The sequence below is a fragment of the Heterodontus francisci genome, chromosome 30 (genome assembly GCF_036365525.1).
Source record: "Heterodontus francisci isolate sHetFra1 chromosome 30, sHetFra1.hap1, whole genome shotgun sequence".
In the NCBI taxonomy this organism is placed as follows: Eukaryota; Metazoa; Chordata; class Chondrichthyes; order Heterodontiformes; family Heterodontidae; genus Heterodontus; species Heterodontus francisci.
Genome location: NC_090400.1, coordinates 64269554 through 64292040, shown reverse-complemented (window position 1 = coordinate 64292040; position 22487 = coordinate 64269554). Strand labels below are relative to the sequence as shown.

The 22487-nt window shown below is 48.3% G+C and overlaps 1 protein-coding gene and 1 long non-coding RNA gene across 5 annotated transcripts in view; one reads left to right on the top strand and one right to left on the bottom strand.

Moving 5' to 3' along the window:
* Nucleotides 1-1125, bottom strand: part of LOC137346885 (uncharacterized) — a 28366-nt gene extending 27241 nt beyond the window's left edge. The window contains exon 1 of the long non-coding RNA XR_010968813.1: nucleotides 997-1125. This is a non-coding gene — a long non-coding RNA (uncharacterized lncRNA). The remainder of the gene's footprint in view (nucleotides 1-996) is intronic.
* Nucleotides 1-22487, top strand: part of pigl (phosphatidylinositol glycan anchor biosynthesis, class L) — a 181448-nt gene that overhangs the window by 38835 nt on the left and 120126 nt on the right. For all 4 annotated transcript variants that reach the window (XM_068010867.1, XM_068010868.1, XM_068010866.1 and 1 more), the window contains exon 3: nucleotides 21977-22067. In XM_068010867.1, the coding sequence (XP_067866968.1) occupies nucleotides 21977-22067 (91 nt within the window). The remainder of the gene's footprint in view (nucleotides 1-21976; nucleotides 22068-22487) is intronic.

Sequence of the window (22487 nt, the reverse complement as noted above, 5' to 3'; positions counted from 1 at the left end):
GTAGAAGAGCTCTACAGAGAAAATCTGTTTATTTTTCGGTTAACCGGTGGGTATATTTGGGGCCAAGGTAAAAAGGGAACTTTCATATTTCAATCTATGTGTTAATGCTTTGCTTCATTTCTGGATAGGTCTTGTTATTTATTAAAGAAACTTGGTTGATGTATTATATTCGGGGATAAAGAGTAGAGTCTATGATTGACCATATCGGTAACTGGGTAACCATTTAAATATATGTTGTGACCTGTGAAGAAGTGGAACTAGAAAAGACAGTGCACTCCTACCACCTCAATCGTAACACTACATTAAAGGTGGGGTATTGTTAGTGTTCTCAATAATAACTCTTGCTATTGTAGTGCTGAGAAAACGTTTTTAGTGTTGTCTCTTGACATTTCAACTTAAGGTGAGAAATTGCTTGTGGGGATGGTGGGTGTCAACCTGCCTTCTCTCATTTGATGGTGCTGTGTATTAGGGCTGCACCAGCACCTATTTGTACTTCAGAATCTCATCTCATCCAGTATAAGGTGAGATAAACATCTCTACAAAGATTTCAAAAGATCATTGTACTGACTAGCCAGCTCCTGCTCAGCCAAGCTCGATTCTGTCCTAACATGAGATCTACGTGTGTTTCCCAACAGGGAGGCCAATGGGATAACTGTTGGAAGCAAGAACTGGACCAGGGCAACAGGTTAGAGCACTGCAATTGGCATTAGGAAAATCACCCATTGTTCCTACTGGAAAGTGCAGGTGTGAGAATGCGATGTTGCCCCAACAGTGGAATAGCCTGTCATTCACAGTCCAGGGGTTTGGATGTATGTTTAATTTCTTTTAAAATGTCATGGCAGCTGGATGGTGTGTAAAGCTCATGTTGGTTAAACTGGTCCTTAATTGTTCTCCTCCTCTCTTGCTAAAAAAAAAGCCTCAGCTATAATCAGTGCCTCCCAAATACACCTAGCAGAATTTCAGAACTCACCGTGTCAGGATCCTGAATCTGCCTACCTTGGTGTAGCTTGTCAGCCTGGCGCACTGCACTGCAAGAGTGGCTGGGTTAGTTGGGTTGCCTGTCTGCGGATTGCTGTTTTCAAAGGCTGCCTCAGAGCAAAGTGATCAGTTCCTCCCAATGTGACCTCTCTCCTCAGTTCATAGAGACTGTTAACACCCACCCTCCCCCAAACCCCACCCCCCCACCCACTTCATGTCAGATCTCTGTCTGTATATCTGACGTGAGCTTTTCTCTGATACCATAGTAAATTTATGATCAACAATATTCTCCCCCATTTTGTAGGTCAGAGTTCAGCATCTGTATTTCAGCAGCCACAGATAATTAAAATTAGCATAAGAACGCAGCCTGCTCTGGGTCGCTCTGCGTTGCTATGGTACAGCGGTTGCTAAAGATTCTGGTTTCCTGAAGCAGTATCTCTTGCTGGCGTTGTTTCAACCCAGCTGCCTGAAATACTTAACCCTTTGGAGGCTGAAGATTTTTAAAAAAATTTAATTTCATTTATTCTCAGTCCCGGTTTTGTTCCGCTTCTGGCTGCTGCAGCCTGCTGTGAAGACAGATATTGGCTAGCTCGCACAGCTTGAATTCACCAACCATTACAGGTGCGAGATCAGCGTGCCAGCATAAGGAGAGGTTCTTGTTCTGCTTTCCTTCTTTACCACTTGAGTTGTGCAATGCCTTCGGCTCCCCCCCCCTACATTGTGTGATGGGAACTCCCTGTACTGACAGCTAGACTGTTACTTTTGCAGTACATGCTGATGAAGGAATTCCTTGGCCCCCTACTCTCGTGAGAGTTTCCAATAACCTAATATTAAACATAAGAAGACTACAAGCATAGTTGTGGCATTAGAGAAAAGGGTGAGGGATCACTGTAATGAATCCCTAAGCTCTCATTGCAACAGCAGTCCAAATGTTCTTAACAGCACTGTGGGTGTACATACACCCCAACGACTGCAGCAGTTCAAGAAGGCAGTTCACCACCACCTTCTCAAGGGCAATTAGGGATCGACGCTGCATCCCCCAAACAAATAAAAAGAAATCCCAAAATAAACTCACTGTACCACTCTCTCCCTATAGCGCTGTATCAATCCCAAGCTAATCACATTGCGTTGCTCTCACTCCATTATCCTGTATCAATCCCAAACTAATCCCACTGCCCCCCTATAGCCCTGTATCAATCCCAAACTAAAGCCACTGCCCTGCTGTCACTCTATAACCCTGTATCAATCCCAAAACTAATCCCACTGCCCTGCTCTCACTCCACTGCCCTGTATCAATCCCAAACTAAAGCCACTGCCCAGCTGTCTCCCCACAGTCCTGTATCAATCCCAAACTAATCTCAGTACCCCACTCTGTCCCTGTAGCCCTGTATCAATCCCAAACAAACCCCACTGCCCACTCTGTCCCTGTAGCCCTGTATCAATCCCAAACGAACCCCACTGCCCCACTCTCTCCCCATAGCTCTGTATCAATTCCAAACTAATCCCACTACCCCACTCTCTTACCCACAGCCCTGTACTAATCCCAGTGCCCCACTCCCTCTCTGTAGCCCTGTATCAATCCCCAAACTAATCCCACTGCCCCACTCCCTCCCTGTAGCCCTGCATCAATCCCCAAACTAATCCCAGTGCCCCACTCCCTCCCCGTAGCCCTGTATCAATCCCCAAACTAATCCCACTGCCCCACTCTCTCCCTGTAGCCTTATATCAATCCCAAACTAATCCCACTGCCCCACTCCCTCCCTGTAGCCCTGTATCAATCCCCAAACTAATCCCACTGCCCCACTCCCTCCCTGTAGCCCTGCATCAATCCCCAAACTAATCCCAGTGCCCCACTCCCTCCCCGTAGCCCTGTATCAATCCCCAAACTAATCCCACTGCCCCACTCTCTCCCTGTAGCCTTATATCAATCCCAAACGAACCCCACTGCCCCACTCTCTCCCCATAGCTCTGTATCAATTCCAAACTAATCCCATTACCCCACTCTCTTACCCACAGCCCTGCACTAATCCCAGTGCCCCACTCCCTCCCTGTAGCCCTGTATCTATCCCCAAACTAATCCCACTGCCCCACTCCCTCCCTGTAGCCCTGTATCAATCCCCAAACTAATCCCACTGCCCCACTCTCTCCCTGTAGCCTTATATCAATCCCAAACTAATCCCACTGCCTCGCTATCTCCCCATAGCCCTATATCAATCCCCAAACTAATCCCACTGCCCTGTTTTCTCCCCATAGCCATGTGTCTTCCTTTGTTTCAAATGTTTATCTTCCTTCAAAGATGTGTCATTGCATGGCAACTACAAAACTGCTGCGCTGAAACGTATGGTATCTTGTTGCTGTTTGCTTTTCAGCACCTTACCCAAGTGATGATTCTGTGTAGTGGATGGCTCTGTCTGTGGAAATCACCACAGACAGGACCAGTCCTATCCACACACTTGAACTTTCCAACAAAGGTCACTAAACAGTGATACAGGAACAGGATACTAGCAGATATCCCCACCCCGCCCCACTCCGCCCCACTCCCCTCTCCAGACCAGGAAGGGTACTGAGACCAACTGAACCCTCCTGCACCCGCAACTGCTTCCCCATCTTGACTAAGATGCGGTGCAGGGACCTGAAGGAAAGATATTGCAGAACAGAGGAGAATACAGTCACAAAGGCCTGTACCAGCCTTCAGTGAGCAGAGCAGGCTTACCTGGCAGGGGAGAGACCATGATCAGTGGCCTTTGATCCTGTTCCAGTATGTTTTGAGTAAAATGACTGCAACCAATTCTAAAGCTTCAGGCCAGGGAGTGGTAACACCATTCGGGTGGTGGTGAAGGATAATAAAGGAGGTGCACCGATTGACCGCACCTTCTTCATTAAGAAAATCCTTATTGATTGCTGTGGATTCCAAGCTGCAGATATCTTCTGCTTGCAGGACTTCCCCAGCAGTGGATATTTCGACTCGACTTTCAAGAATGTGGCGGGATACATCAAGTTCCTGAAGGTGTTCAAGGAGAGGGGGAGGAGTCGATCCTCACAGTGGAGCCACTCTTCACGCTGCTGTCCAGATGGTGACAATCCACCTCTACAACCCCCATATTCCTGTCATGGATGTACTCCCCTTCCTCGCCAGGTACGTCGAGGGGGCCCGCAGAAGTGCTGATGTCAAGGACCTTGAAGGTCGATGCCAACGGAGCCATCATTCATCCCCCCCTCCAGCTTCGCTATCTGGGGAAGTCGAGGCTTCTTGGTCTATGCGGGGCAGCCCAGGGTTTGTCATAGCTGCAGCAAATCTGGTCATATGGCGGCCAACTGCAACACAGTCGTCTGCAAGAAGTAAGGCCATCAGACCAAGGACTGTAAACAGAGTAAGTGCTGCAACCTGTACGATGGAGCAGGCCACCTCTACAAAACGTGCCCCAAACACTGCCTCAGTTATGCACAGGTGGCATGGTCCAAGGAAAGGTCGGGAGAAGGAACGGTAAATGCGTCTGGTGTTGGGAGGGAGACGAGCAATCCTCCCCGCAGCGAGGAGAGTCTACCTGAGAAGGAGAAGAAAGGGGAGGCAGCTGCAACCAGCGAATCAACACATATCCTGTGCCTGGAAACCACTCCTCTACAGACAGAATCAATGAAGGGGGAGGCAGCAGATGGACAAACTGGTCAGTGGTAAGTGGTACAAAGGTAAACCACAAAGAAGCCTCCAGAAAAGGAACAGGTCACTACCCAAACCAGTGGCAAGAGGAGGCTACCGTCTGAGACAGACTACAGCAGTTCCTCCTCATTGGACGAGGAAGGACAGGAAAGACGGCACCTGCAAAAAAAGCGGCAGAACTCAAAGGAGCTGAAAGAGCAAGCCCCCGAGCCCCAGGGCACTGGAAGCTGTGACGGGCCCAGTGCGCTCTAACTGAAAAGCGCCGAACCCAGCGAGATGCCCAGTGCATCCCAGCTCCGGGAGACTGAGAACAGCGAAGCATCTGGCGCACCCCAGCTCCAGAAAGCCGGGAGCAGTGATGTCTTCGAGGAGGGACAGAGGGGAAAGACACCACCAGCGGAGGACAGCCCAAACCTTGCTGCCTACAAGAACCACCCCCCTCCCCCCGATGTCACCCCAGCAGAACAAAACTCCTATGAGTAACCAGGAGGGTTTCTGAGCCCAACGAACGTGAAACAGCTTGTGCACACCATGGGTATGCAGGAACATACCGAAGGACTGGGACTAGCAAGGACACCTGGTGTGGTAGGCAACACCCAATTTTAAAATGGGTATAATGATTGCTTTGATTAACATGCGTAGCGTTAAATCCACTACGCGATGTGTTTCGACCTTGGACTATCTCGCACCTCCGCACCTGGAGGGAATAGTTGCGATGGTGGTCCCATGGGCCATCGATCTGGTCAGGGCGAAATGATTCCCGTTCCTACAGCCTGGGTATTCTGCTGCAGGGACGCAACTTCACCATCTCCAAAGTTAAGGAGGTGGTGGGTGGTCTCCTCCTCGTAGCAGATGTAATGTACAACAATGCTCTGCTCCATGTAATCAACATGTACACTCCAGCTCAATGCAGCGGACGACTGACCATCCTCCAGCAGCTCCCACTGCTGCTGGCGACATGCAGGCCAGTCATTCTTAGCAGTGACTTCAACTGCATCATTGATGCAGCTGGACAATCGTCAGTGATGACAGCAAACTGGACGCTACATCCAGATTCCTAATGGAAACAGTAAAAGATGCCAAGCTGCACGACGTCGTCAGCAAACTTGTGTCCCGTGCTTTTATGGTCAGATCCACCGACGTCAAGTCGGTGTTCTTCTCTGACCACTGCCTCTTACTGGCTGACTGTCACTTACAGGATGACCAGTGGGTTGGCAGGGGGACATGGAAGCTGAATGTTACACTGCTAACCCCAGAGAACACTGAGGAACTCAAAAGGGATTACAAAGGTTGGAGAACCATGAAACCCCTCTTTGAGTCTCCAGTGCACTGGTGGGAAGCAATCAAGGCGAACATCAAGAGGTTCTTCATCCTCAAAGGTGTTCAGAGGGCAAAAGAGAGACAGAGGGAAATGTCCCGACTCCAGAAAAGAATGCAAAATCTGCTCCTACTGCAGTTGATGGGAGTCGAGGTCATGGAAGATCTCCAAGAGGTGAAGAGCCAGCAGGCCTCGCTCCGTTGAGCAGGATGAGACATGCTCGCGTTTCTTCTTCCAAAAGGTACACGGAGAGAGCTCTGTGATCAGAAGCCTGAAGGAAGAGGATGGCTCGGTAACATCATCGCAGTCTGACATACTAAGGATCAGCAAATCCTTTTATGCTGGGCTGTACGATGTGAAGCCCACGGACAGCACGGCCTCCTGTCATCTATCACAGAGGTCTTACATGACAGCACGCGGGGGAGTCTGGACAAACTGCTAACTCTGGACGAGCTAACAAAAGCCATCAGGTACTTCAAGACGAGTAAAACTCCCGGAAGCAACAGCTTACCTGTTGAGTTTTTTTTTAATTCATTCATGGGATGTGGGCATCACTGGCCAGGCCAGCATTTATTGCCCATCCCTAATTTCCCTTGAGAAGGTGGTGGTGAGCTGCTGCCTTGAACTGCTGTAGGCCATGTGAGGTAGGTACACCCACAGTGCTGTTAGGAAGGGAGTTCCAGGATTTTGACCCAGCGACAGTGAAGGAATGGCGATATAGTTCCAAGCCAGGATGGTGTGTGACTTGGAGGGGAACTTGCAGCTGGTGGTGTTCCCATACATTTGCTGCCCTTGTCCTTCTAGTTGGTGGAGGTCGCGGGTTTGGAAGGTGCTGTCTAAGGAGCATTGCTGCAGTGCATCTTGTAGATGGTACACACTGCTGCCACTGTGCGTCAGTGGTGGAGGGAGTGAATGTTTGTAGATGGGGTGCCAATCAAACGGGCTGCTTTGTCCTGGATGGTGTCGAGCTTCTTGAGTGTTGTTGGAGCTGCACCCATCCAGGCAAGTGGAGAGTATTCCATCACACCCCTGACTTGTGCCTTGTAGATGGTGGACAGGTTTGGGGAGTCAGGCGGTGAGTTACTTGCCGCAGGATTCCTAGCCTCTGACCTGCTCTGTAGCCACGGTATTTATATGGCTACTCCAGTTCAGTTTCTGGTCAATGGTAGCCTCTAGAATGTTGATAGTGGGGGATTCAGCAATGGTAATGCCATTGAATGTCAAGGGGTGATGGTTCGATTCTCTCTTGTTGGAGATGGTCATTGCCCGGCACTTGTGTGGCGCGAATGTTACTTGCCACTTCTCAGCCCAAGCCTGGATATTGTCCAAGTCTTGCTGCATTTCTACACGGACTGCTTCAGTATCTGAGGAGTTGTATTCGGCTCTGTGGGACTGGATCGGCCCAGACCTGCTGGAAGTGTACGAGGGTATGCTTCTGGCCGGCAGCATGTCAGAATCCATGAGGAAAGGCATCATCACCCTCATCTACAAGCGGAAGGGTCAGAGGGCGGAAATCAGAAATTGGCAGCCCATCTCACTGCTTAATGTTGACTACAAGATTCTGTCCAATGTCATCACCAATCAGGTCAAGTCTGCTCTGGAGTTGGTGATTCGACCTGTACTGTACCCGGCAGGAAGATCTCTGATAGCCTCGCGCTACTCGGGGATACGATCGCCTATGTACAGGACAGGGAGCTGGATACCTGCCTCATCAGCTTGGACCAGGAGAAGGCTTTTGACAGGATATTGCACACATACATAATTGACATGCTCTCCAAAATGAGGTTTGGGGAGGGAATCTGCAATTGGATCAAACTGCTCTACATAAACATGGGTGGGAATCAGAAAGTTTCCCGATCAAATCTGGAGTCAGACAGGGCTGTTCTGTCTCTCCTGCCTTGTTTATTTGCTGCATTGAACCTTTTGCTGAGTACATTAGGAAGAACGCGGGCATAAGAGGAGTGACGATCCCAGGCAGCGGAAGCACTCGGGTCAAAGCTTCCCTGTACATGGATGACATCGCCGTCTTCTGCTCGGATCCGCTGTCCATTCGCAGACTGATGAGCCTCTGCGAGCAGTTCGAACTGGCCTCGGAAGCCAAAGTTAACCACGGCGAGAATGAGGCCATGTTCTTTGGGAACTCGGCCGACCAATCCCTTGTCCCCTTCACTGTCAGGTCAGACTACCTGAAGGTGCTAGGGATATGGTTCAGAGGGGCAGGGGTGTGCGCCAAAACCTGGAAGGAGTGTGTAGCCATGTTACACTATAAACTGAGCATGTGGGAGCAGCGTTCTCTGTCCATTGTGGGTAAGAACCTGGTTATCAGGTGCAAGGCGATCACGTTGTTGCTGTATGTGACCCAGGTCTGGCCCATACCCCACTCCTGTGCCATGGCGGTCACCCAAGCCATTTTCCGCTTTATCTGGAGATGAAAAATGGACTGGGTCCGGAGGGACACGATGTTCAAACCTCTAGATGAAGGCGGGAAAAACGTACCCAATGTTGCCCTTATCCTGATGACCACCTTCGTGTGCGGCTGCATCAAGCTGTGTGTCGAGCCCCAGTAAGCAAATACTAAGTGTCACTACGTGCTGAGGTTCTATCCCTGATGTTGTGAAGGATGGGTCTGGCCACATTGCCGCAGAACCCTCCATCCAGTTGGACCGTGCCGTACCACCTATCCTTCGTGGAAAGGTTTGTGCAGAGAAACATCTTTGACCACCAATCCATCAGGCAGTGGTCTGCACGGAATGTCCTCAAGGCCCTACGGGAAAAGGAGATGGCGGATCCTGTCAGATGGTTCCCCGAGCAGACTTCCAAAGTCATTTGGCAGAATACTTCATCACCATAACTTTAAAACAAGCACCAAGACATAGCGTGGCTGGTGGTGAGAAGAGCCCTCCCCGTCAGATCCTTCCTGCACACCCAGAGTCTCACCACCTCCGCACGCTGCCCACGAGGTAGCAGTGGTGGGGAAGAGACTGTTGCCCACCTCTTTCTGGAATGTTCCTTTGCAAAGTAGGTGTGGAAAGAGGTACAGTGGTTTTTGTCGAGGTTCATCCCAAGCAGCTCTGTAACACAGGAGTCTGTGCTCTACAGGCTGTTCCCAGAGACGCACACCGAGATAAATATCAACTGCTGCTGGAGGACCATCAATTCGGTGAAAGACGCTCTTTGGTCTGCCTGAACCTTGCTGGTCTTCCAGCGCAGAGAGTTGTCCGCGACCAAGTGGTTCAGACTGGCACATTCCAAGGTCCAGGCTCAATGGGGAAAGACCACTGTGTAAGGTCCTCCCGCCATAGTGAACTGAGGGGCTGGACCCATGGGAAATCCCTTGGGCTGTATACACCAAATATGGATTTGCTGTAAAATATACATGGCATGTAAAATGGAATGGAAGGGTTGTGAGGCAGCTCACTCCTGTATTGAAGAAAACTGATTTCCTTTGCACTTTCTGAAATGTCAACTTGGTGCTGTTTTGAACTGTTTTGTAATGTATTTTTTTCACAGATTTTTATGAATAAAGTATATTTTTGGAAAAAAAGAGCAGGCTGGGCTCTGAGGGAACAGCTGACCTTGAACATAGTGTGAGCCACAGCAAATAACTGACATTAAATGCTGCTTTACTGGACACTATATGGGACTGTGATTCATTTCCCTTCTTGGCCCCAGTCCCTACCCTCCCCCCACCTCAAACACTGTGACCTAGTGACTTGTGTAGTCGTTGATCAATGCACTGATCCATTGCCCAGCCTTGCTGAGTAAGCTGCACAGTGGGTCCTCTCTCAAAGTGCCGAAATCCTTTGTCAAAGTGCACACTCTGACCTTGAGCTAACCACCAAACTCCCAGCTGTGCCATGTTGAGCAGGCTGGAGGAGGGGAAGGTAAGAAACAGAGGTTCTGAATTGTGCAAATTTTAAACATCCTTTACTGCTGAAGCATATCCACAACTACTTTAATGCTCTACCTGATGTGACGAGAAGGGATAGTGCTGGGCTGGGTGATGTAGTGCTCCAGTATGCAGTGGCAAGCAGGGTTAGTACCAGGACCTCGTACTTGTTTAGGCTATAACCAACTGAGTGTCAATATGCCTTGCCTTGCAGTGCTATTCAATAGTGAGGTGCACCAAAGATTTAAAATCACAACAAAGGACCTTGTAATAACTGAATAGGGGAGGCTGTTTGCATTGTGATTGTTCTAGTGTTACTGGGCTGAGAATCACTCCTGCCTGCTCACATATCACATTATCATTTGAGTGGACTGCAGAGGAGGGCAGCACATCAGGTCAATTTGTGAAGAATACATCTGGATGTTTAAGCTTTTCATCTTTGGTTGTCAGAATAAAGTATGCTGCTGCGTTTCTCACTCACATTCTGTTTAGACCACAATCCCGAACAGGATGTCACTCGAGGATCATTTTCTACAGACTTGCCCCACACAACTCACTTCATGAAGTAAATCTTTTTTTAAAATGTTCAATCCTTTCCAACACACTTTGTGCCATGTTAAAAGCGCAGTAGTAGTTGAACAAAGTAATGTGGAATTAATTGGCCATAGAATCTTACAGCACAGAAGGAGGCCATTAGGCCTTTGCCAGCTCTTTGAAAGAGTCTTGCAATAAGTCCCATTCCCCTGCTCTTTCCATATAGCTCTGCAGTTTTCTCCCCTTCAAAACTTTTCTCTTGCTTATCTTTTTCAAAAAAAAGTGAGAACTGTTTCCATTTTCCCCCCTCCTGTCTTGAAGCTGCTGAAACTTGCTGCAATATGTTTCCACCGATACCTGCGTCCCTCTAATACCTCACATGGAGAACATTCTTCATGTATGTGTCTAGATATCAGGTGTGAGAGAGGTAATTGATCATGGAGAGAAGTATCACAGCAAAATCTGATGCTATTCTCACCCAACATCCACTCATACACTTTCCAGCAACAATCACTGAACAGGGATCAGGACCCCAACCCACACTCCCTCCCTACATCAGTTCAGTGTTCAGGCCAATTGTCACACCCAGTTGAGACCACCTAACACTGCCCAGGCAAGGAATGGAACCTGGGACCCACCTGATCTGAATGGTTTAGTACCTATGGAACCTTAGCAGGGTAGGGAGGAGTGTCCTGTAATTCCTTGCGTTGGGTGAAAAGCACTTACGAATCTGGAAAAATTACTTTCCCTTTAATGTCAAAAATCTAGCAGCATAAAATGTAGTGAAGTACAGAGTTTTATTTTATATTTAAAGAGAAATTTCGAAAGAGAACAGAAAGATATGACAATGCGAATATTAAACAGCACTTTGTTACACATGTAATCAGAAACTACAATTAATCAGAGTATGCAATTAATGGTTTATACCTGAATAACCAACACTACAAGTTTATGAAGATGTGCAGTTACTGGCCAATCTGGGTGTGCTGTGTACACAGGCAACTATTGACTTTTTGTGAAATTCGTGAAATAATGTAAGGTATGCAGTCCAGTCAAATAACAAACACACTACTGGAAATACTTCCTGTTTTTACTTCAGATTTCCAGCATCTGCAGTATTTTGCTTTTATCAACAAACACACTGCTGTGTTCTTGCATGAACAAAGAACAGTACAGCACAGGAACAGGCCATTCGGCCCTCCAAGCCTGCTTCGATCTTGATGCCTGTCTAAACTAAAACCTTCTGCACTTCCGGGGACCGTATCCCTCTATTTCCATCCTATTCATGTATTTGTCAAGATGCCTCTTAAACGTTGCTATTGTACCTGCTTCCACCACCTCCCCCGGCAGCAAGTTCCAGGCACTCACCACCCTCTGTGTAAAGAACTTGCCTCGCAAATCCCCACTAAACTTTGCCTCTCGCACCTTAAAACTATGTCCCCTAGTAACACAAAAGTCCGAGTGTATCAAGCTTGTGTCCTCAGTACCTTGCTCTACGGCAGCATTGGCCTGGACAACGTATGTCAGCCAAGAGCGACGTCTCAATTCATTTCATCTTTGCTGCCTCCGGAGAATCCTTGGCATCAGGTGGCAGGACCGTATCTCAAACACAGAAGTCCTCGAGGCGGCCAACATCCCCAGCATATGCACCCTACTGAGCCAGCGGCGCTTGAGATGGCTTGGCCATATGAGCCGCATGGAAGATGGCAGGATCCCCAAGGACACATTGTACAGCGAGCTCATCACTGCTATCAGATCCACCGGCTATCCATGTCTCCGCTTTAAAGACGTCTGCAAACGCGACATGAAGTCCTGTGACATTGATCACAAGTTGTGGGAGTCAGTTGCCAGCGATCGCCAGAGCTGGCGGGCAGCCATAAAGGCGGGGCTAAAGTGTGGCGAGCCAAAGAGACTTAGCAGTTGGCAGGAAAAAAGACAGAAGAGCAAGGGGAGAGCCAACTGTGTAACCACCCCGACAACCAATTTTATCTGCAGCACCTGTGGAAAAGTCTGTCACTCTAGAATTGGCCTTCATAGCCACTCCAGGTGCTGCTTCACAAACCACTGACCCCACCTCCAGGCGGTTACCCATGGTCTCTCGAGACAAGGAGGCCAAAGAAGAAGAAGTAACTGACTCTTCCACCCTGGGAAAAAGCTTCTGACTATCCACTCTGTCCATGTCACTCATAACTTTGTAAACCTCTATCATGTCGCCCCTCCACCTCTGTCGTTCCAGTGAAAACAATCCGAGTTTATCCAACCTCTCCTCATAGCTAATGCCCTCCAGACCAGGCAACATCCTGGTAAAGCTCTTCTGTACCCTTTCCAAAGCCTCCACGTCCTTCTGGTAGTGTGGCGACTAGAATTGCACGCAATATTCTAAGTGTGGCCTAACTAAGCTTCTGTACAGCTGCAGCATGAATTGCCAATTTTTATACTCTATGCCCTGACCGATGAAGGCAAGCATGCCATATGCCTTCTTGACTAACTTATCCACATGTGTTGCCACTTTCAATGACCTGTGGACCTGTTCGCCCAGATCTCTCTGCCTGTCAATATTCCTAAGGGTTCTGCCATTTACTGTATTTTACCACCTGTATTAGATCTTCCAAAATGCATTACCTCACATTTGTCCGGATTAAACTCCATCTGCCATTTCTCCGCCTTAGTCTCCAACCAATCTAGATTCCTTCTGTATCCTCTGACAATCCTCATCACTATCCGCAACTCCACCAACCTTTGTGTCGTCCGCAAACTTACTAATCAGACCAGCTACATTTTCCTCTAAATCATTTATATATACTACAAAGAGCAAAGGTCCCAGCACTGATCCCTGCGGAACACCACTAGTCACAGCCCTCCATTCAGAAAAGCACCCTTCCACTGCTACCCTCTATCTTCCATGACCGAGCCAGTTCTGTATCAATCTTGCCAGCTCACCTCTGATCCCGTGTGACTTCACCTTTTGTACCAGTCTGCCATGAGGGACCTTGTCAAAGGCTTTACTGAAGTCCATATAGACAACATCCACTGCCCTTCCTTCATCAATCATCGTCGTCACTTCCTCAAAAAACTCAATTAAGTTAGGGAGACACAACCTCCCCTTCACAAAACCATGCTGCCTCTCGCTAACAAGTTCATTTGTTTCCAAATGGAAGTAAATCCTGTCCCAAAGAATCCTCTCTAATAATTTCCCTACCACTGGTGTAAGGCTCACCGGCCTATAATTTCCTGGATTATCCTTACCACCCTTCTTAAACAAAGGAACAACATTGGCCATTCTCCAGTCCTCTGGGACCTCACCTGAAGCCAATGAGGATACAAAGATTTCTGCCAAGGCCCCAGCAATTTCCTCCCTTGCCTCCCTCAGTATTCTGGGGTAGATCCCATCAGGCCCTGGGGATTTATCTACCTTAATGCTTTGCAAGACGCCCAACACCTCCTCCTTTTTGATAACGACATGACCCAGACTATCTACACTCCCTTCCCTGGACTCATCATCCACCAAGTCCTTCTCCTTGGTGAATACTGATGCAAAGTACTCATTTAGTACCTCGCCCATTTCCTCTGGCTGCACGCATAGATTCCCTCCTCTGTCCTTGAGTGGGCCAACCCTTTCCCTGGTTACCCTCTTGCTCTTTATATATGTATAAAAAGCCTTGGGATTCTCCTTAATCCTGTTTGCCAATGACTTTTCATGACCCCTTTTAGCCCTCGTGAGTCCTTGCTTAAGTTCCTTCCTACTGTCTTTATATTCCTCAAGGGATTTGTCTGTTCCTAGCCTTCCAGCCCTTACAAATGCTTCCTTTTTCTTTTTGACTAGGCTCACAATATCCCTCGTTATCCAAGGTTCCCAAAACTTGCCAAACTTATCCTTCTTCCTCACAGGAACATGCCGGTCCTGGATTCTAATCAACTCACGTTTGAAAGACTCCCACATGTCAGATGTTGATCTACCCTCAAACAGCCGCCCCCAATCTAAATTCTTCAGTTCCTGCCTAATATTGTTACAATTCGCCTTCCCCCAATTTAGCACGTTCACTCGAGGACTACTCTTATCCTTATCCACAAGTACCTTAACACTTACGGAATTATGGTCACTGTTCCCGAAATGCTCCCCTACTGAGACTTCGACCACTTGGCCAGGCTCATTCCCCAATACCAGGTCCAGTACGGCTCCTTCCCTAGTTGGACTATCGACATATTGTTTCAAGAAGCCCTCCTGGATGCTCCTCACAAATTCTGCCCCATCCAAGCCCCTAGCACTAAGTGAGTCCCAGTCAATATAGGGGAAGTTAAAATCACCCACCATTACAACCCTGTTACCTTTACGTCTTTCCAAAATCTGTCTACATATCTGCTCCTCTACCTCCCGCTGGCTGTTGGGAGGCCTGTAGTAAAGTCCCAACATCATGACTGCACCCTTCCTATTCCTGAGCTCTACCCATATTGCCTCGCTGCATGACCCTCCGAGGTGTCCTCCCGCAGTACAGTTGTGATATTCTCCTTAACCAGTAATGCAATTCCTCCACCCCTTTTACATCCCCCTCTATCCCGCCTGAAGCTTCTAAATCCTGGAACATTTAGCTGCCAATCCTTTCCTTCCCTCAACCAAGTCTCTGTAATAGCAACAACATCATAGTTCCAAGTACTAATCCAAACTCTAAGTTCATCTGCCTTACCTGTTATACTTCTCGCATTGAAACAAATGCACTTCAGGCCACCAGTCCTGCTGTGCTCAGCAACATCTCCCTGCCTGCTCTTCCTCTTAATCTTACTGGCCTTATTTACTAGTTCCCCCTCATTTATTTCACTTGCTGTCCTACTGCTCTGGTTCCCACCCCCCTGCCACACTAGTTTAAACCCTCCCGAGTGACGCTAGCAAACCTTGCAGCCAGGATATTTGTGCCCCTCCAGTTTAGACGCAACCCGTCCTTCTTGTACAGGTTCCATCTGTCCCGGAAGAGATCCTAATGATCCAGATATCTGAAACCCTCCCTCCTACATCAGCTGTTCAGCCACGTGTTTAGCTGCACCATCTTCCGATTTCTAGCCTCACTGGCACGTGGCACAGGAAGTAATCCCGAGATTACAACCCTGGAGGTCCTGTCTTTTAACTTACTACCTAACTCCCCCTGCAGGACCTCATCACTCTTCCTGCCTATGTCGTTAGTACCAATGTGTACCACAACCTCTGGCTGTTCACCCTCCCCCTTCAGAATTCCCCCTGTCCGTTCAGAGACATCCTTGACCCTGGCACCAGGGAGGCAACATACTATCCTGGAGTCTCTTTCACATCCACAGAAGCGCCTATCTGTGCCCCTGACTATAGAGTCCCCTATAACTATTGCTCTTCTGCGCTTTGTCCCTCCCTGCTGAACAACAGTGTCAGCCGTGGTGCCACTGTTCTGGCTGCTGCTGTTGTTTTCCCCTGATAGGCCATCCCCCCCCAAAAGTATCCAAAACGGTATTCTTGTTAGAGAGGGGGATAGCCACAGGGGATTCCTGCACTGACTGCCTGCCCTTTCTAGCGGTCACCCATCTATCTGCTTGCACCTTGGGTGTAACCATGTCTCTAAAACTCCTGTCTATGACACTTTCTGCCACCTGCATGCTCCTAAGTGCATCCAATTGCTGCTCCAACCGATCCATGCGGTCTTTGAGGAGCTGCAACTGGGTACACTTCCTGCAGATGTAGTCGCCCGGAACGCTGGAAGCGTCACGGACTTCCCACATCTCACAGGTGAAGCACTTCACCCCTCTAACTGACATTACTAGCACTAGAATTTCTAGCATGAATTGGTTCATATTCTGGGTGTAGCAAGCTGATAATGTTTGTGAAATAAAACACTCATTCCAGGGAATATTGCAAGCTCGTGAATCTTGTGAAGGTGAGTGTGGTTCTAGAGTTTCTCCCAAAGTCTGTTGCCTCCCATGAAGTTAGATATTTTTTCGAACTTCTGGAGAAATGCTGTCATGGATCTGTGCTTCATCTGAGTATTGGACTGTTGTGAGACGAACAAAAGGATTCTAAAATATCAGTGGACACATGTTCAAACAGAGTATGGGGAGGCAGCTGGCTGGGTTAAATAATGTCCATTCATGCCTTGACATTTTTCTCAGAATTATTTGTTTCCCTTGTGAAATTGATGAGTTTCCAACAGATCAGATTATCCCTGGTCAGTTAGAAGTGAACAGACCTAATGGCTTATTCTCTTTCAGCGTGTAAACTCTTAAAGGACTTATGGAAGTATTGAAAATGTGCTCGAAGAATTTGCACACAGTTTTGAAGCCAGGGTTAAGATAGAAGTGGCTCTTTCTTTATAATCCTCGTGCTGTCTGCAGCTCCTGATAATCTGATTTATTGGTCTCATTTCTGACTGCCAAATCCTTACTGTACCAGCACCTGAGGGCATTAAACCTACAGGAAACTCTGATTTATAAGTGTTCACAGTGATATAGCTCCTTTAATCAGTCTTTCAGAGTTAATGGATTACATGTTGCATAGTATTTGGATGTTTGAAGCATGATGATCCTCAAACTGTTGCCTCCAGCCATTTCTCTTTGAACTCACATGACCTGTATCTGTCCAAACTGGTTTCGGCCTGCCTCATTGCTTCTTTGCTCCCTGTTGCCTTCGAAGGTGCCTGCACTGTCTGTTTTCTCCACCATTGTCAGCTCCCAAATGGAGCAGCATAGCAAACATTGATACTGGTGACACCTCCTGCCTTTCATACAGGTTAATTGCTTCTTGCCCCAGATAATATCCAGCTGATTTGTTGGTGTGTGAAGGTGATATTGGTGAAATGGCCCTGCTTCACTCACAGTAAGTTAATGTTATTTACTGTCTGTGTAGCAGCACTTTTGTTACTGAAGTTTCACTGCTTCTCGGATACCATTGGAATGTAGCAGCTCTAAAATGTTGTTTCATCTCGAGTCCATAACTCAGAACAGGTCTGCAGACAATTCCTGGTCATTTGGAGACAAATATATCCAATCAAGTCCACCCTGTGACCTGTGTTGAACATCTCAATCTTGAGGGGAGTCACTATATCTGAAACCTTCAGGGTTTTAGCTAAGAAAACAGAAGGTTGGCTGTCACCAGCCCTGAGCCTGCGCGATACCGGTCACCGGTCACATTGCCGCGGAACGCACCATGCAGTTGGGCGGCGACATACCACCTATCCTTCGTGGAGCAGTTTCTGCGGAAAAACACCTTTGACCACCGGTCCATCAGGCAGTGGTCTGCACGGAATGTCCTCAAGGCCCTACGGGAAAAGGAAACGGTGGATCCTGTCGGATGGTTCCCCGAGCAGACCGTCAAAGTCATTTGGCGGAATGCCTCATCACCAGAACTTTCAAACAAGCACCAAGACGTAGCTTGGCTGGTGGTGAGAAGGGCCCTCCCCGTCAGATCCTTCATGCACACCCGAAGTCTCGCCCCCTCCGCACAGTGCCCCCGCGTTGGCTGTGGTGGGGAAGAGACGGTCGCCCACCTCCTCCTGGAATGTGCCTTTGCAAAGCAGGTGTGGAAAGAGATGCAGTGGTTTTTGTCAAGGTTCATCCCAAGCAGCTCTGTAACACAGGAGTCTGTGCTCTACGGGCTGTTCCCAGGGACGCACACCGAGACAAACATCAACTGCTGCTGGAGGACTATCAATTCGGTGAAAGACGCCCTTTGGTCTGCCCGAAACTTGCTGGTCTTCCAGCGCAAAGAGTTGTCCACCACCGAATGTTGCAGACTGGCACATTCCAAGGTCCAGGACTACGTGCTGAGGGACGCACTAAAGCTTGGGGCAGCCGCAGCAAAGGCTCAATGGGGAAAGACCACAGTGTAAGGTTCCCCCACCAAGCTAGACTGAGGGGCTGGATCCATGGGAAGCCCCTCGAACTGTATCGTTAATATTCTCAATTGCTGTAAATGTAAAACTGTAATTGACATGACAATTGTGAAACGGAAGGGTTGAGAAGAAACTCATGACAGTATTGAAGGAAACTGATCTCTTTTGCAATGTTTGTATTTTTTGGTGCTGTTTGGAAACTGTTTGGCAATGTAATTTTTACAGATTTTTATGAATAAAGTATATTTTGGAAATAAAAAAAAAAAGATACCGGTCACCGGCTCTGAGCCTGCACGATACCGGTCACGGCCCTGAGCCTGCGCGATACCGGCTCTGAGCCTGCGCGATACCGGTAACCGGCTCTGAGCCTGCACGATACCGGTCACGGCCCTGAGCCTGCGCGATACCGGTCACCGGCTCTGAGCCTGCACGATACCGGTCACGGCCCTGAGCCTGCACGATACCGGTCACGGCCCTGAGCCTGCGCGATACCGGCTCTGAGCCTGCGCGATACCGGTAACCGGCTCTGAGCCTGCACGATACCGGTCACGGCCCTGAGCCTGCGCGATACCGGTCACCGGCTCTGAGCCTGCACGATACCGGTCACGGCCCTGAGCCTGCACGATACCGGTCACGGCCCTGAGCCTGCGCGATACCGGTAACCGGCTCTGAGCCTGCGTGATACCGGTAACTGGCTCTGAGCCTGCGCGATGCCGTTTATCAGCCCTGATCCTGCTCACCAGACCTGGTTTCGGAGCTTGAGTGCTGGCTGGAGTCACTACTGGCAACCCCAAAGCTGAGAGCTTTGTGAATAGCACATTTCTGGAGGTGGTCACCCCACAACTTAAAAATGTGCAAGCAGAGAGGGAATGGGTGACTACCAGAAGGACAAGGAAGAGCGGGCAGGGCAGGGATCCCATGAGTGCATCTCGCTCTCCAGCAGGTATTTAGTTCTGAATACCGGGTGAGAGTGATGGTTCCTCTGGGGACTGCAGGCAGAGCCAAGTCCATGGCACCATGGGTGGCTCAGCTGCATGGTGGGGAAGAAGAGTGGAAGAGAAATAGTGGTAGAGGATCCCATAGTAAGCGGAACAGACAGGCGCTTCTGTACCTGCAGAAGTGACCCCAGGATGGTATACTGCCTCCCTGGCGTTGGAGTCAAGGATGTCACCAAGCAGCGACAGGACATTCTGAGAGGGGAGGGTGAACTGCCAAAGGTCGTGGTTCATATGGGCACCAATGACATGGGCAGAAAGGGATGAAGCCCTGAAAGCAGAGTTTAGAGAGCTAGGAGAGAAATTGAAAAGCAAGACCTCAAAGGTAGTAATCTCAGGATTATTCCCAGTGTCATGTGCTAGTGAGTACATAAATGGGAAGATAGAGCTGATGAATACATGGCTGGAGAGATGGTGCAGGAGGGAGGGCTTTAGATTCCTGAGGCATTGGGACTGCTTCTGGGGGAGGTAAGACCTGTACAAGCCAGACGGTTGCACCTCAACAGGACCTGACCAATATCCTTGCAGGGGGTTTTGCTAGTGCTGCTGTTGAGGGTTGGGGGGGGGCGGGGTGCGGTGTTAAACTAGCTTGGCAGGGGGATGGGACCCTTCTTCGAAACGTTAACTCTGCTTCTCTTTCCACAGATGCTGCCAGGCCTGCTGAGTATTTCCAGCATTTCTTGTTTTTATTTCAGATTTCCAGCATCCGCAGTATTTTGCTTTTATTTTACTGGATATTGTGGATATTGTCCTGGATATGGCAGAAGGATCATCAAATGATGCCAAATGCGTTGAACTGAAGAACAAAAAAGGGCAACCACACTACTGGGAATGTACTGCAGACCCCCAAACAGTCAGAGGGCGATTGAACAGCAAATATGTAGGCAAATCTCTGAGGAACCTTTGGAACAGAGGAGGCTGAGGGAGGACCTAATTTAAATGTATAAAATTGAGCTGTCTAGATAGGTTGGATAGGAAGGCCCTCTTCCCCTTGGTTGAGGGGACCATAACTGGGGGGCATGGAGTTCGGGTAAGAGGTAGAAGGTTTAAAGCGGATATGAGGGGAAATGTTGTCACGCAGTAGTTGGTGGGGATCTGGAATTCACTGCCTGAAGGGGTGGTAGAGGTAGAAACCCTGATAACATTTAAAAAGTACTTGGATATGCCATAACCTACAGGGCTACAGACCAAGACCTGGAAAGTGGGATTAGGCTGGATAGCTACTTGTTGGCCGGTGCAGACACGATGGGCCAAATGCCCTCCTTCCGTGCTGTAAATGTCTATGATTCTATCAGTGTCCCTGAACCTGGGCGATACTGGTCACTGGCCCTGAGCCTACACGATATGTCACAGTGCCTGAGCATCACAAGGATGCATCCATGAGTCAGGGTTTACCAGTTATGAAAAGAGATTCAAAAATGGGACTTTTCTCGAGAACTGAGAAATTTAAGGATTGGCCTGATTAGAGGTCTTCAAGACTATGAAGGGTTCTGTGCATGCCAAAGACTTGCAGGTTGATAGGTAATTTGGCCATTAGCAATTGCCCCTAGTATAGGTAGGTGGTAGGGAAATATAGGGACAGGTGGGGATGTGGTAAGAATATGGAATTAGTGTAGGATTAGTATAAATGGGTGGTTGATGGTCGGCACAGACTCGGTGGGCCGAAGGGCCTGTTTCAGTGCTATATCTCTTAACTAAACTAAATAGTGATGGATTGTTTTCATTGGTCACTGAAAAGACACACATTTGTTCCTTAGCGACTTGACTCCTTTTCTCTCCCTGGCAATGTCTGAGGCTGAACCCAAACATTCACAACTTTGGTGTTGCAATTGACCCTGAGATGAGCTTCCAACCACACATCCACACCATTACCAAGACTGCATATTTCCATCTCTGTTACATGGATCAACTTCACCTCTGCCACAGCTCATTTGCTGATGAAACCCTCATCCATGCCTTTGTTACTTCCAGACATGACTATTCCTATCCATTCCTGGCCAGCCTCCCATGTTCTACCCTACAAAAACTTCAGCTCATCCAGAACTCTGGGACCTGTATCCTATTTCCCATCAAGTCCCTCTGTGCTTGCTGACCTACAGTGGCTCCTGGTCTGGTAATGCCTCAATTTTAAAATTCTCTTCCTTGGTTTCAAATCCCTCCATTACCTCACCCCTCCCCATCACTATAGCCTCCTCCAGTCCTACAACTCTTCAAGATGTCTGCACTCCTCCAATTCTGGCCTCTTGTGCATCCCCTATTTTAATCGCTCCACTGTTAGGTTCAGCTGCCGAGGCTTTAAGCTCTGGAATTCCCTCCCTAAACCTCTCTGCGTCTCTCTCCTTTAAGATGCTCTTTAAAATCCAGCTCTTTGACCAAGCTTTTGGCCATCTGACCTGAGAGCTCCTGATGAGACTCAGTTTTCAAATTGTGTCTGATAATTGCACCTGTGAAGCGTCCTGGAATGTTTTGCTGTGTAAAAGCCGCTACATAAATACAAGTTGTTGTTGATTAGAGAAAAGATCTTTGTGCAGTATGCTTAAAATGGAATTTTTCTGCAGAAAGTTAATCTTGAAGCAAAACTCCATAAACACTAGTGATTTGAAAAAGGTGTATATTACAGGGTAAATGGAAAGTGAGCAGGAGTGCAGTTAAACTCAACGCGGGGGACACAGTACGATGAAGTTCATGGAATGAACAGGCTTTTGTGACCCTACCATTCTATCATCATTTGAACTTCCCAATTTCCTTATTTATTTTCTCTAGAGCTCTTCCAGACCATCCAGGAGTGCAATGGGACCCAGAGCTCATCGCAATGCTTATCCTCAGACATGTGCAGAAACATCACATCAGCCTGGTGAGTCCAAATACCACCTTGCTTCATTATGTTGTTTTGCTTCAGTTGATCAGTGTGCAGGTTTGGCCCCAGGAGGAATGCAGAGGAATATTTTTCTACCTGTGCAGATGATTCTTGACTTCTCACTTTGACTTTCTTGTTTTTGAATTTCTCTTTGTTGATGTTGCCAATTTCACCTGATTCACTTCTCTGAGACAAATTTCCTTTTTTCCCGACAAGACAATGTTTTCCGCAATAGCCAGTGTAACGCACCCCCCAGCGGTGTGTTATGTTACTGCACTGATACAGCAGGGTTTGATTGTGGAACTGTTCCCCTTGCAGCAGCAACAGAAGATGACTTTTGTATTGTAACTATCATTGGTCCTGTATTTCCTGATTGCAGAGAGGCACAGGCATGGCTTTTGAGATACCTTGTGAATA